The following is an 11,726-nucleotide window of genomic DNA, read 5'->3' on the forward strand; positions in this document are numbered from 1 at the left end:
CCCCACACTTTAAATACACAGAGGCGCGCGCGCGCCCATCTCTCTGACACGCGGCTCAGCCTGCTCTTTAGTGGAAGCGCTGTTGGACCAGAGATGAGATACAGCCCTGGAGAGCTCCCATCCACATGAATGCATAAAGCGCTACGGCGCCGCGGAGACGCTCGGTTCTGTACACTCCCTCGGAACACCAGAACTTATCCGCAACCACACCGAATTGATCGGAGAGCTTTGATCAATGGATTGGCATTCAAACGGTTCGGTCATTTCGTCTCTCCAGGAGGGCTAGGGAGCGCGTCTCTGCGCGAGCGTGAGAGGCAGCGAGCGAGAGGTAGAGACGGGGAGAGAGGGTGGGGAGGGTGGGACCGGGGGAACGCGTATCCTTTCAGCTATGGAGCTCACCATGGAGAACCTCCACAGCGTCTCCTCGCACTCCCATGCGGGGGACCTCATGAGCTCTCCGCACGCACGGCCGTCGCCGTCTCCCAGCTCCGCTCCCCGGAATCTGGTCTCACATGGTCCCGGCGCGCGGTCAGCCATGGTCTCCGGCATGGCCTCACTCCTGGAGGGCTCCGGTGGGGACTACCGGACAGATCCGTCAGGGCTGTCCGGACACCTGCACCCGTCCATCAGCATGTGCGAGACCGGGATGAGCCTTAGCAACACGTACACCACACTGACCCCTCTGCAGCATCTACCTCCGATATCCACCGTCTCGGATAAGTTTCACCACCCGCACTCACACCACCATGCTGCCGCCCACCAACGACTCTCCGCCGGGAACGTCAGCGGCAGCTTCACGCTGATGCGGGACGACCACCGGGGGCTCGCCTCCATGGGCAATCTGTACAGTCACTACCCCAAAGAGATGTCCGTGTCCGGCATGGGCCACAGCTCGCTCTCCCCGCTGTCCAGCGGGCTGGGTTCTTTGCACAACTCCCAGCAGCCGCTGTCAGCCTACGGTCCGAGCGCACACCTCTCCACCGACGGCAAGATGCTCTCTCCGGTGTCAGGGTTCGAGTCTCACGCCTCAATGCTGTCCCGGAGTGATCAGGAGCACCTGGCTAGGAGTTTAGGGGGCCACGGCCACGGTATGATCTCCAACCTCAACGGCATGCACCACCACCCGCACAGTCACCTCCACTCACAGGCGAACGGCGCGGTGATGCTCGGGGACCGGGAGAGGCACGGGCACGGAGCCGGGCAGGCGGGATCAGGCATGCAGGGGGAAGAAATCAACACAAAGGAGGTTGCTCAGCGGATAACGGCCGAGTTAAAGCGGTACTCCATCCCTCAGGCCATATTCGCCCAGAGGATCTTGAGCCGGTCGCAGGGAACCCTCTCAGACCTGCTACGGAACCCCAAACCCTGGAGTAAGCTCAAGTCAGGCCGGGAGACCTTCAGGAGGATGTGGAAGTGGCTGCAGGAGCCCGAGTTTCAGCGGATGTCTGCTCTCCGGCTGGCCGGTAAGATGGGTTTCTGTCCCTTTAGTATTATTATTTCACAATAAAACTGATCCATCTTAGAGTAACGGGACACTTTCCGTCGTGTTTCTTTCTTCTATCAGGCTGTTGTCAGGCTGCTCACTGAACTTGCGCAGGCCTGAAAGATTCAGCACCGCGGACAGTTCAACCGGTTAAAACAGTTAAAACAGAGCGCGCAGAGGCACAGCAGCGTCACCACTAAAATTAAATCTTTATTTCATAACAAAAAAAACAGAAACAAACGTAGAAAAAGAAACGTCTAGTCGTAGTGAATTTAGAGCTCTATAAAACGAATAATTTAATGGTTTAATGCGCGTGGACATTTGCGTCCACGCGGGCTGTTGTTGACTAAATTCGCAGGCCTATATTTTTGATCGGCACGTCGCCATTGATTCACGATAAACCTCGGAATAGTTGCCCTCCCACGACGCTTTATTCCCCCCCCCCCCTCTCCCTGTCCGACTATTAACACACAGCGGTTGGTGGGGTTACATGAGCCAACCAGTTGCGCGCGCGGGAGAAGCGCGGGGTGACCCCAGGTTGCCTGATCAATACGCCAGTTCCCACTCTCCTTTTTTTTTAAAATGTGGCACACAGATCAATACTCGTATCGGAGCTGAAAGACGCAATAACCGCACGCGGTCTCTCCGGCCTTGTAGTAAAAGCTCTAAATTTAGAACATAGACAGGTACGGTGCGATGCAGGACAGACGCGTGTTCCAACGTTGTCATCGTGCTTTTATAATAAATAAAAAAACAACAACACGGCTTAGGCTGTGCTGAAAACCTGTAACCTCCAGCGCTGCCCATTTAAGATCTATTTCAAGGAAACCATAAGGTAGAACTGTTCTGATGAAATATTGATTGCAGCCGGGACGGGGAGTGGACCAGTACAGAGAAGAACATGCAGACTATACAGAGCTTCTGATCCGGAATAACACACAGGGGCTGAGACAATTAATGAGAGTTCTGCCTCCCTGTGAACAGCACCATGTGATTACAACCACTGTTGGGTTTTCATAACTCAGAAGATCATCCGGCGTCCTTATCAGAGCTCAATGAATCACAGTTTATACCGTTGATGTCCTTCTTCCCCCTTGTGATCCATCACAGTTTATGGACAACAACGTTAGATTTAGCGGAAACACTACAGTGGCTTTACACAAGTGATAAATAGGGTGCCTATAAAAAACAGTATTCCTGATGGGTAGCCCGGTTTTATGTTGTAAAAGCGTTGAATCAGAGGGGCTTTAATGTGAGACGGAGAGACGGATAGAAGGATAGATGGATGGAAGGATAGATGGATGGATGGATGGATGGATGGATGGATGGAAGGATAGATGGATGGATGGATGGATGGATGGATAGATGATAGATGGATAGACGGATAGATGGATGGATGGATGGATGGAAGGATAGATGGATAGATGGATAGATGGATAGACGGATAGATGGATAGATGGATGGAAGGATAGATGGATAGATGAGGATTAGTAGCTGAGGCTGTGAGTGTCATTAATAGTGTAGCTCTGTCCTCTCCATGTTTGCCTGGCTTTGCACATAGGAGATCAATAAGGCCGTTTCCCCTTTCCAACCCCCTCCTCTCCCACTCCCTTGTGCATTCTCTCTCTCTCTCTCTCTCTCTCTCTCTCTCTCTCTGCAGCATATGGCAATAATATCACTAATCTTTCACTGGTTAACGTGGCAACAGGCAGGTTGTTTGGCTTCAGGAGCTCGGCGCCACGGAACAAAACAAAAATCACTGCCTGGAGGACGAGGATGAGTGAGAGCTGTTTCGTGAAGTCAAACAAAATGCTCACAGCCATTTCCCCCACCGCCTCTGCTCCCTCACCAGACGCATCTTTTAAATGCCCATCAAACTTGCTCGTGGCATGAAAGATTAATATCAGCCTGTTGTTTCTCATATTTCGGAAGACTCCGAAATGGACTGAATTGGATGTACAAAACTTCATCCAGGCCGACTTAAGAGCAAAAGCGAGAAAAGCAAAACTGACGTGTGGAAAAAGAGCAGGGAGATGCCATTGATTGAGTGAGGGCAGGCAGGTTTGGTCTTTGTGTGAACAGCCAGATAGAGGCAGGATAGTGAACGGATCAATAGCGAACCTTAATAATTGATAAGTATAAGGGAGACGAAGGGGAGAGGGGAAGAAAGAGAGAAGCAGAGAGTGGTGGTGTTAGAGCTTGTAGCAGCATCTCTTCTAGGTAAGCAAAGTCAAATCTGTGGTTAACAGCTGAGGACCGCACACCCTAAACACCACGCGGCACAGAGCGTGTAAGTGGTTTTCAAGTATTCTGTTTACACCCCGAAACATCCTGCGAAATGACGACACCGCTGATCTGACGTGGCATGGTGTAGACTTCCAAAAATCACATGTATGAGGCTGGGAAAACGAAGCCTCTCTGAAACAAAACAACATGAGGACAGGCAGGCTGCTGTTTGAAACACAAACACAACAAAAGATCAGAGCTTATAAGAGCATCTTACAGTAGACAAAGAGCACCAGAGCGTCCAGCTGCCTATCGAGTCGTAGTAATGAGTGCTTTCTGCTCATGTCAGCGAATCCTCAAAGCAATCCAAGGTTGTGATGTCATTTGATTTTAAAGGTTGCAATGCTTTATGGGGTTTGTAATGCGCCTTTATGGAGGCATGCAAGCACATTTCACCCAGTGCGTGTGTGTGTGTGTGTGTGTGTGTGTGTGTGTGTGTGTGTGTGTGTCTGTGTGTGTCTGTGTGAGTGCTTCCACATGCACATGTGTGTGTGTGTGTGTGTGTGTGTGTGTGTGTGTGTGTGTGTGACTGGTTTATAGAGTGTGTCTGCACTATACATTGTTCAGGCTTATCTGACTCACTCTGAATCGGTATTGATTTCCTCTCCTCTGCTCTCTTCGGCTCTCTCATTCTCTCTCTCTCTCTCATTCTCTCTCTCTCTCTCTCCCTCGCTGCCTTCCTCCTTCCTCCTTCCTCCCCCCTTCTTTCTCTCCTGGCTCTGTACCAGCATCAGCAGAGCAAGATCGGTTGCCTTCCACCCTTATTTCATTGCTGCTCCCTGGTCATCTCTCTCTCTCTCTCTCTCTCTCTCTCTCTCTCTCTCTCTCTCTCTCTCTCTCTCTCTCTCTCTGTAACAGACAGAACTCACGTTGGCACACTGGAGTCAAATATTTTGACACTCGGGTATAAATGCGCGTGAATGTGTGTGGACCTGGGGAAGAACACTCACATAGAGAGCAGTACAACGTAGACGAGCACATTGCAAAAACACACCAAATATTTGAAATGACCTTTCATAGCGTAGAAATAGATATTAGTGGCAGTTATGACCAAACCCCCGTTATGATCACTCATGTCGCATTTTTGTTAACTTCACCAAACTATACGATCGTGCAGGATGCAGGGCTGCAACACTTATTAAAACATTAATGTGAGACATCAATTTTTAAACTAAATGCTGAAGCCCTGCATCATCGTGATTACATCCCTCCACTTTGCTGCTATCGAGCATAAAAGGTCTCATGATAAATATGAATAAATAATAATGACACACACACAGAAGCAGTCAGACAATAAGGCTTTTGATTGGATGCATCTCCATATCCAAGCTCTTAATTTGTAGTAATTTAGTCAGTCGGGGCGCAGTCTTACTTTAGGTAAACCAATTCACTAATTGCCTCGTGCCAGTTTGTGAAAAGGCCTCGTGATGTCACGCAGCAGCAGATTGGTGTTAAAGGCGCTGATTGTTCTGATTAGTCAGGATCAAATTAGTCTTTAAACTTTTCAACATCAACTTTATTTACTTAAGTTAAATTAATCAAACAGAGACGTGTTTCAACATGATAGTCTCTGAGGCTGTGAGTGTGTGAGTGTGTGTGTGTGTGTGTGTGTGTGTGTGTGTGTGTGTGTGTGTGTGTGTGTTTATAAATGAGGTAAATCTGAGCAGAGAATCGTTCTAGTGAGATTTTATAGTTCCGGTTATTTTCCCATTTAGACAATTTAAGTTATTAAAATGTCCGGCAGTAGAAACTGAATCGTTACTATTTAAGTTTAGTTCAGTTAAACTTTATACGATGATATCCGTTTTTTTCTTTCTTTTTTTTTTTTTAAAGATTTACTGTCTAAAAATGTTGTTTAGTTAAAAAAAAAAGGTTTTCATTATAGTCCACACTATTAACAGTCCTCTAAACAAACAGGCCGCACTGTTCCGGTTCTGATCAAAGAAAAGCTTAAACGGTCAAACTCATAATAAAATAAATTAATACAAATAAAACCTTCAACCGTCTAATAAACGTTTATAAGTTCTTCTATATTCCTCGCCTCACACGTTTCTCTGAACTTGTCCCTCAGTGGCGCGTGTTTTCCCTCCTTTGCATCGCGGACTCGTTTTATTCTCTTTAGAATATAAATGCGTGACAGAAGCTGTGCTCTCTGGATTCTACCGCGCAGTTTATTCTGAAGTAGCTGAATAAAGTGGACCGTTCGGTTAGGGGCACGGGGAGAGGCATTAAACACGGTTTATAGACTACAAGCCGATACGTGATAGGCTGTAAAGCGGCCGATCTCTTGTCTCAACAGGACAACACAAGCTTTACATTGACAAATAAACGAAAGCTTTCAAATACGCCAATCCTAATCAATTGAGTATTTTTTTCTTTAAAGGACGGGGTTGGTTCGGTTTCCCCGCTGCTGTGCGTGTTAACGCCGGTGGGGTTGATGGCGTTTTACTTTCCCAGCAATGAATAGGCCTATAGTATGATCAATACAATCAATAACCGTACATCTGAGAGGTGTGACAGAGAGTGATTGACGCCAAACTGTTTCTCGCCTGCAGTAGTCCGTCCAGGGCGGGAGAGGGCCCGTCTCAGCGGACACAAAGCCCGATCTCATCCGTCCGTCCAGGCGTCGACTAGCAGCAGCACGGTGCGGTTAGTTCACCGTCTGCCCCCCCCCCTTCCCCACCCCCCCCCCCACCTCATGCCCCATCTGCCCACACACACACACACACACACACACACACACACACACACACACACACACACACACACAATGTTTGTAAGTAAAGAAACACGTACCATAATGCACTCACACACACACTTATTGGTTTTCATCTCTTTTCAAGCTGCCATCTAATCTCATGTTGCTCCTTCACGTTTAACATTTTAAAAACACAAAGTCCTGCTGAGATCTGGAGTCAGCGTCATTCAGTAACACGTGGGATCTAATGTGTTTGATGATGACTGTCTGATGAAGGAGGATATTTAGACCCCCCCCCCCCCCCCCCCCCCCCCCCCCCCCACGCCGCCCCTTCCCCCCCCCCCCCCCCCCCCCCCCCCCCCCCATGTGCAGAGTTCGACTCTTTTCTCCTTCATCCGCTGAAGGGGGAAAGTTTGTCTGTGTTCACCTGAGCCAATCGTGGGTCAATATGCAGTTTATACAAGTGTGACGTGAACACTTAAAGCCTCCAGCCTGCCTGCAGTCAGAATGGACTTTTCACTGTCTGGTAATTAAACCTTTGAAATTTAAAAAAAACAAACCAGTATGCACATTCATGGATTCTAGATTTTGAGTGGATGTTAAGAGTTTTTAAAAGGGATAATTGTACTTTTATTGTGGAATAATCATATCCGCCCCAGTATTTATTTTTACGTCTTAAAACGCGTCTGGAAGGGAAGACGGTACACATGTACTGTAACAAAGGCTGACAGACAAAAGTCAACCACTGTCCACCTACTGCTCTTCCCATCGTCACAAGTGTCTTATAGACGGTGGACAGCAGCCACTTAAAGTGGAGCAGATCTCAAAGGTGATTTAATCTTTGGACCAGCAAGAGGTTGAGATTAAGCAAAGTACTTCTAGCATCATTGACACCAGGACATGTGAAGGAGACGACACAAGCGAGCGCCACTCGAGACCGCTGAGCGTCACCGCTTGTCTCTTCAGGAAAGCCCATTTGGTAAACGAGGCATCTGAAGACAGCCTACACCGCCCAGGTTCTCGTCTCAGGAGAGCTGGTTTTAATGAGCAGCTCCCTCTTTACCTTCCCTGTGGTCCTATTCAATGCTGTGGAAGGGGACGTTTAGGGGTCTCATTTGAAATGGATCTATTGATTATCTGAAATATGTACTGAGCGGGCCCAGGCCCTGTGCTACAGCTCCTTGGTTCCACTTGGCTCTGCAGGCCTCAGAGTTTGCACAGTTGCATTTCAGCTGATGGAGGAGAACCAGAGTGGTGTTGGCGTTGTAAAATGGCCGGTAGCACAAGTTGTTGGAAAACAGGCATTACATATTAAATTATCACTATATTAGCACTAGCATTCAGTCATTACATTAGGGAGTATTGAGTTTGGTTTGAGACAGCACTTAGAGAGCCGCGAGGAGATTCTGGCATGGCTGGGCCTGAACCAATTGAATAAACGTTCCATGGAATGGTTCTGAAGTGAGGATCAATCAATATGGGGGCTATCAATCTGAGGGCAAATTAAAACAATTGAGAAAAAAAACAACAAGAGGGAAACAGTTGAAGAAGTCCAGGAGGTATCAGTGGAGGCCACTGCTCAGGAAAAACATCTTAATTATGCTTTGCTTGCAGTAACAAAGCCTGAACAATGGCAATTCAAACATGCACGCTCACACACAGGCATGCATACACATGTGCACATTCATATTGATCCCCACCCCCCCCTCCCCCCACAGTCAAATCTGTTTACTGCTGTTGTCTAAACCTGCTGTAAAGTCATCAATCATTTGCATACATCACCTCCACACTGCAGCCATCCTTCCTCCCCCCCCCTCACTCCCTCCTTTTATCCCCTCACCCTTTCCCATTTGTCTCCCTTCCTCTCGCACACACGTGCACAAACACCCCAAGTCTGGGATGACTATAATTCCTCACTTTGTTTCTTTCTTTCATGCAAGCCCGCAGACCACATCTCGTGCACGCGAGCACACTTTTGTATAAAAAACAAAACAACAATAAGGATCAGTGACGTAGCCTGTTATGAGAGACATTCCTTTGTCCTCTCAGACTGGATGACTGCCTCTTTTTCCGCCACATCTCCTTTGTTCTTCCACAGATAAACAATTTCTTCTCCATCTGTCTGTCACACAAAGCGCGCTTCCGAGCTGTACTCCCCAATGTGAGGCAGGGCACGCGCAACACACACACACACACACACACACACACACACGCGCACGCACACACACACACACACCTCGTTCTCGCGGATCGATGGGGATCGATCGGGTGGGGAAGGGAGCCCTGATTACTGGACCACGTGTTCAGGAGAAAACCGCGGAAAATCGATCATTGCAGCTTTTTAGGGCAGCAGAACAGAACAGACTCCCTTCAGTCTCCACAGCTCCACGGCCGGCTCTACTGACGGTGCATCCAGGCACGGCACTCCGCGTCTCTGTCAGCAGTTCACTTCACGCTCCTCCAGTTTCAACGAGACACACAGACCCACAACGTGAACCAGGCTATGCTTATGCAATATAACCTCTTTTTTTTCTTTAGATATCATAAGAGCAAGATAATAAAACGAAACCTATAGCCTACATGTTCCCACAGAACACAGGGACCCGTCCCACATGTAACCACAGCCACAACTTGAAAGGGCCCAGTGGTGTTCTGCATGTGGTGCACTCACTGTACAACCCGCTCTACATTACTGATGATCATTTCCAAGCCTTCTGTAGTTTGGAGATTGATTTCCTGTCCTCCAGGCGGCCGCTGCTTTCAGCTCATTTCACTGCACTTTAAAAAATCAACTGGTAGAGATTTGAAACTTGCTTCACAATTACGTCGTATTAATATTTGTTTAAGGATATCTATTATTTACTTTGTATATTTTAATGTACGTTCTACAGCCAGATTCGCATTTAAAACTAATCCCTGTCCAGCATTTAAGGATAGAGCTGCACATCTGGAAGTTGATACTATTTACATTCACAATATGAACATCAACAAGCACACATCCTCTGTGAAAAACGATGATAATACTGTTTAACAAAACTACACGTTTGAAAGTAGACTGCTGACTGACTTCGACAAGAACATTAAGAGGACTTAGCTGTCGAGCGAGACTCAGATATCCTCAAGTTGATTGTCATTCCACGATGAAATAAAAGGAAAGCAAAGACTGCTTGGAAGGTAAGAAATCAATCTCAAAACTCTTAGTGTACTTTAGCAATTAGCAATAATATAACAGATACAACATTTTAAAGGATGAAACTCGCAAAAAGCTGCGGTAATGGCCACTAAAAGCTTGGGAGGACATCACAGTTTACAGAATATGAAAATCAGCTTGAATCGGTCTTTTTCACTCACTGCCTCACTGACTCACTGACTCACTGCCTCACTGACTCACTGCTTTCCTTTCTGCCTGTTCCACTCTTCCATTCTCTCTTTCTTTGGGCAGCTCACCCTCCTGTTACCCCCCCCCCCTCCTCCATGTTACATCCACATGTTATTTAGTAATGTGTTCATTTCAACTCCACATGCGTTTCTTTCTACCCGCATCATACAGTCATTGTGTGTATCTGCAGTTTCACAGTGAGCGAAACACGCAAACATTCACGCACACAAGCGCCTGTATTAGTTTCACCGTCTGATTTGATATTTAACCGAGTTAATTGACAGTTTAAAATGATTCAGCGTTTCCTTCTGTCACAGTTAGGTGTCTAAGGCATCCCACCTCATCCTGTAGCCACACGTCGCATTCTTTACTTTCACCCAATTATGTGTTTCGTCTTCAGCTCATTTAAAGGACTAGTTCGAGTGTTTTGATGGCAATGAAACTCCTTCCTTTTGTTCCGTCCTTCCCCCCCTCCTTTCCTCGGTCCCTTTCCTTCCCCCCTCTCCAGCATGTAAACGCAAGGGGATCGGAACCAGGTGCCAAAGAAGCAGCGACTGGTCTTCACCGACCTGCAGCGTCGCACCTTGGTAGCCATCTTCAGGGAGAACCGCCGCCCCTCCAAGGAGATGCAGATCACCATCTCCCAGCAGCTGGGCCTGGAGCTCTCCACCGTCTCCAACTTCTTCATGAACGCACGCCGCCGCTGCACGGACCGCTGGGACACGGAGGAGCACAATCACGGGGTGCACGGCCACGTGCACACTCCTCACGGGAACAGCAACAACAACAACAACAACTCCTCGCCGATCCAACCCGGTACCTCCTCTGCCGCCACTTTCTCTACGGCCTGACGGTGGCAGGACGGACGGTTGAACAGACACACGGAGGACGGAGAGCTGCAGGGTGTGTAGCTTCAGACCGATCATCTGATTCATCTGCTCACGACTTGAGCAGATGAATCAGATATCTTCTCTACGATCCGTGTGTTTTCTTTTAATCTGAATGTTAGTCATGGGGGGTTAACATGCATTTCAAATTGTGTTTTTATTTCCTTCTTCTTCTTCAAACCAAAGATCCAGCAGCTTTGCGATAGTTGCCCTCAAACAACCACACGTGGCTCTTAGTGAACCCACCTATAAACCAAAGAAAATACATCTACACTAAACTCCACGTGGGTCTGTGTTGAAGCCTTGAAAAGGGAGGGTTTTGCTTTAGGAACCTCTGCTGGTTGTGAGGATGTCAACACACCAAAGAATCAGTCATGACGGACAGTTTGTAAGGGCAGGAAACCTCGAGCAGCCACGCGTCGTTCTTCTGCCGGGCCGTGATCAGTAGCAGACACTGAGGCTGATTGAGAGGCGCGTTTGTGTGTCAAGTGTGCGCGAAACGCTCCCGACAGGTCCTCTGACCCGTGAACCACATACCACCTCTGCGTCACTGCAGGTGCGCGCGTGTGCTCGTAATGCTCTCAGGCTGCGTGTCGCTCCTGGGGTGTAATTCCTCTGCAGTGGTTCGGCCTACTCCACGTCAGGGTAACAGTGCCACCTGCTGTCCGTGGAATCCACATCTGAACACGTCGTGAGCGCGTGTTAACTTAACGGCCCCCACGTCTCGAACAGGCCGACAGCGACACGCTGTAGCCTGCAGTGCAGATTCATATTAGGATAAAGATACCAAAACGCTCCAGATAAGCAGACGCGTAGCTTTGCAAAAACACCAAACAAACCGACTAAAACGTGATCACACTCACAAACCCGTTGATACACATTTGAATGTTTGTTTCTTAAGAATGTGTCGGTGTACGGCTCCACGCCCACACACCGTGTAGCCGCTCGAGAGGTTATTTTCAGGTTACCAAAGGAGAACAATCAAACATGGGG

General features: G+C 48.1%; 1 protein-coding gene across 1 annotated transcript; it reads left to right on the forward strand.

The window, feature by feature from the left end:
* Positions 1-388: 388 nt before the first annotated feature.
* On the forward strand, positions 389-10,697 carry onecut3b (one cut homeobox 3b). The gene is made up of 3 exons (XM_068737710.1): positions 389-1,472; positions 7,985-8,008; positions 10,369-10,697. Exons 1-3 carry the CDS (start codon positions 389-391, stop codon positions 10,695-10,697), a joined length of 1,437 nt encoding a protein of 478 aa, XP_068593811.1.
* Positions 10,698-11,726: the final 1,029 nt, after the last annotated feature.

Source organism: Cebidichthys violaceus, unplaced genomic scaffold, assembly GCF_023349555.1.
Source record: "Cebidichthys violaceus isolate CVI_PGR_0920_01 unplaced genomic scaffold, fCebVio1.0.p SCAF_8, whole genome shotgun sequence".
Lineage (NCBI taxonomy): Eukaryota > Metazoa > Chordata > Actinopteri > Perciformes > Stichaeidae > Cebidichthys > Cebidichthys violaceus.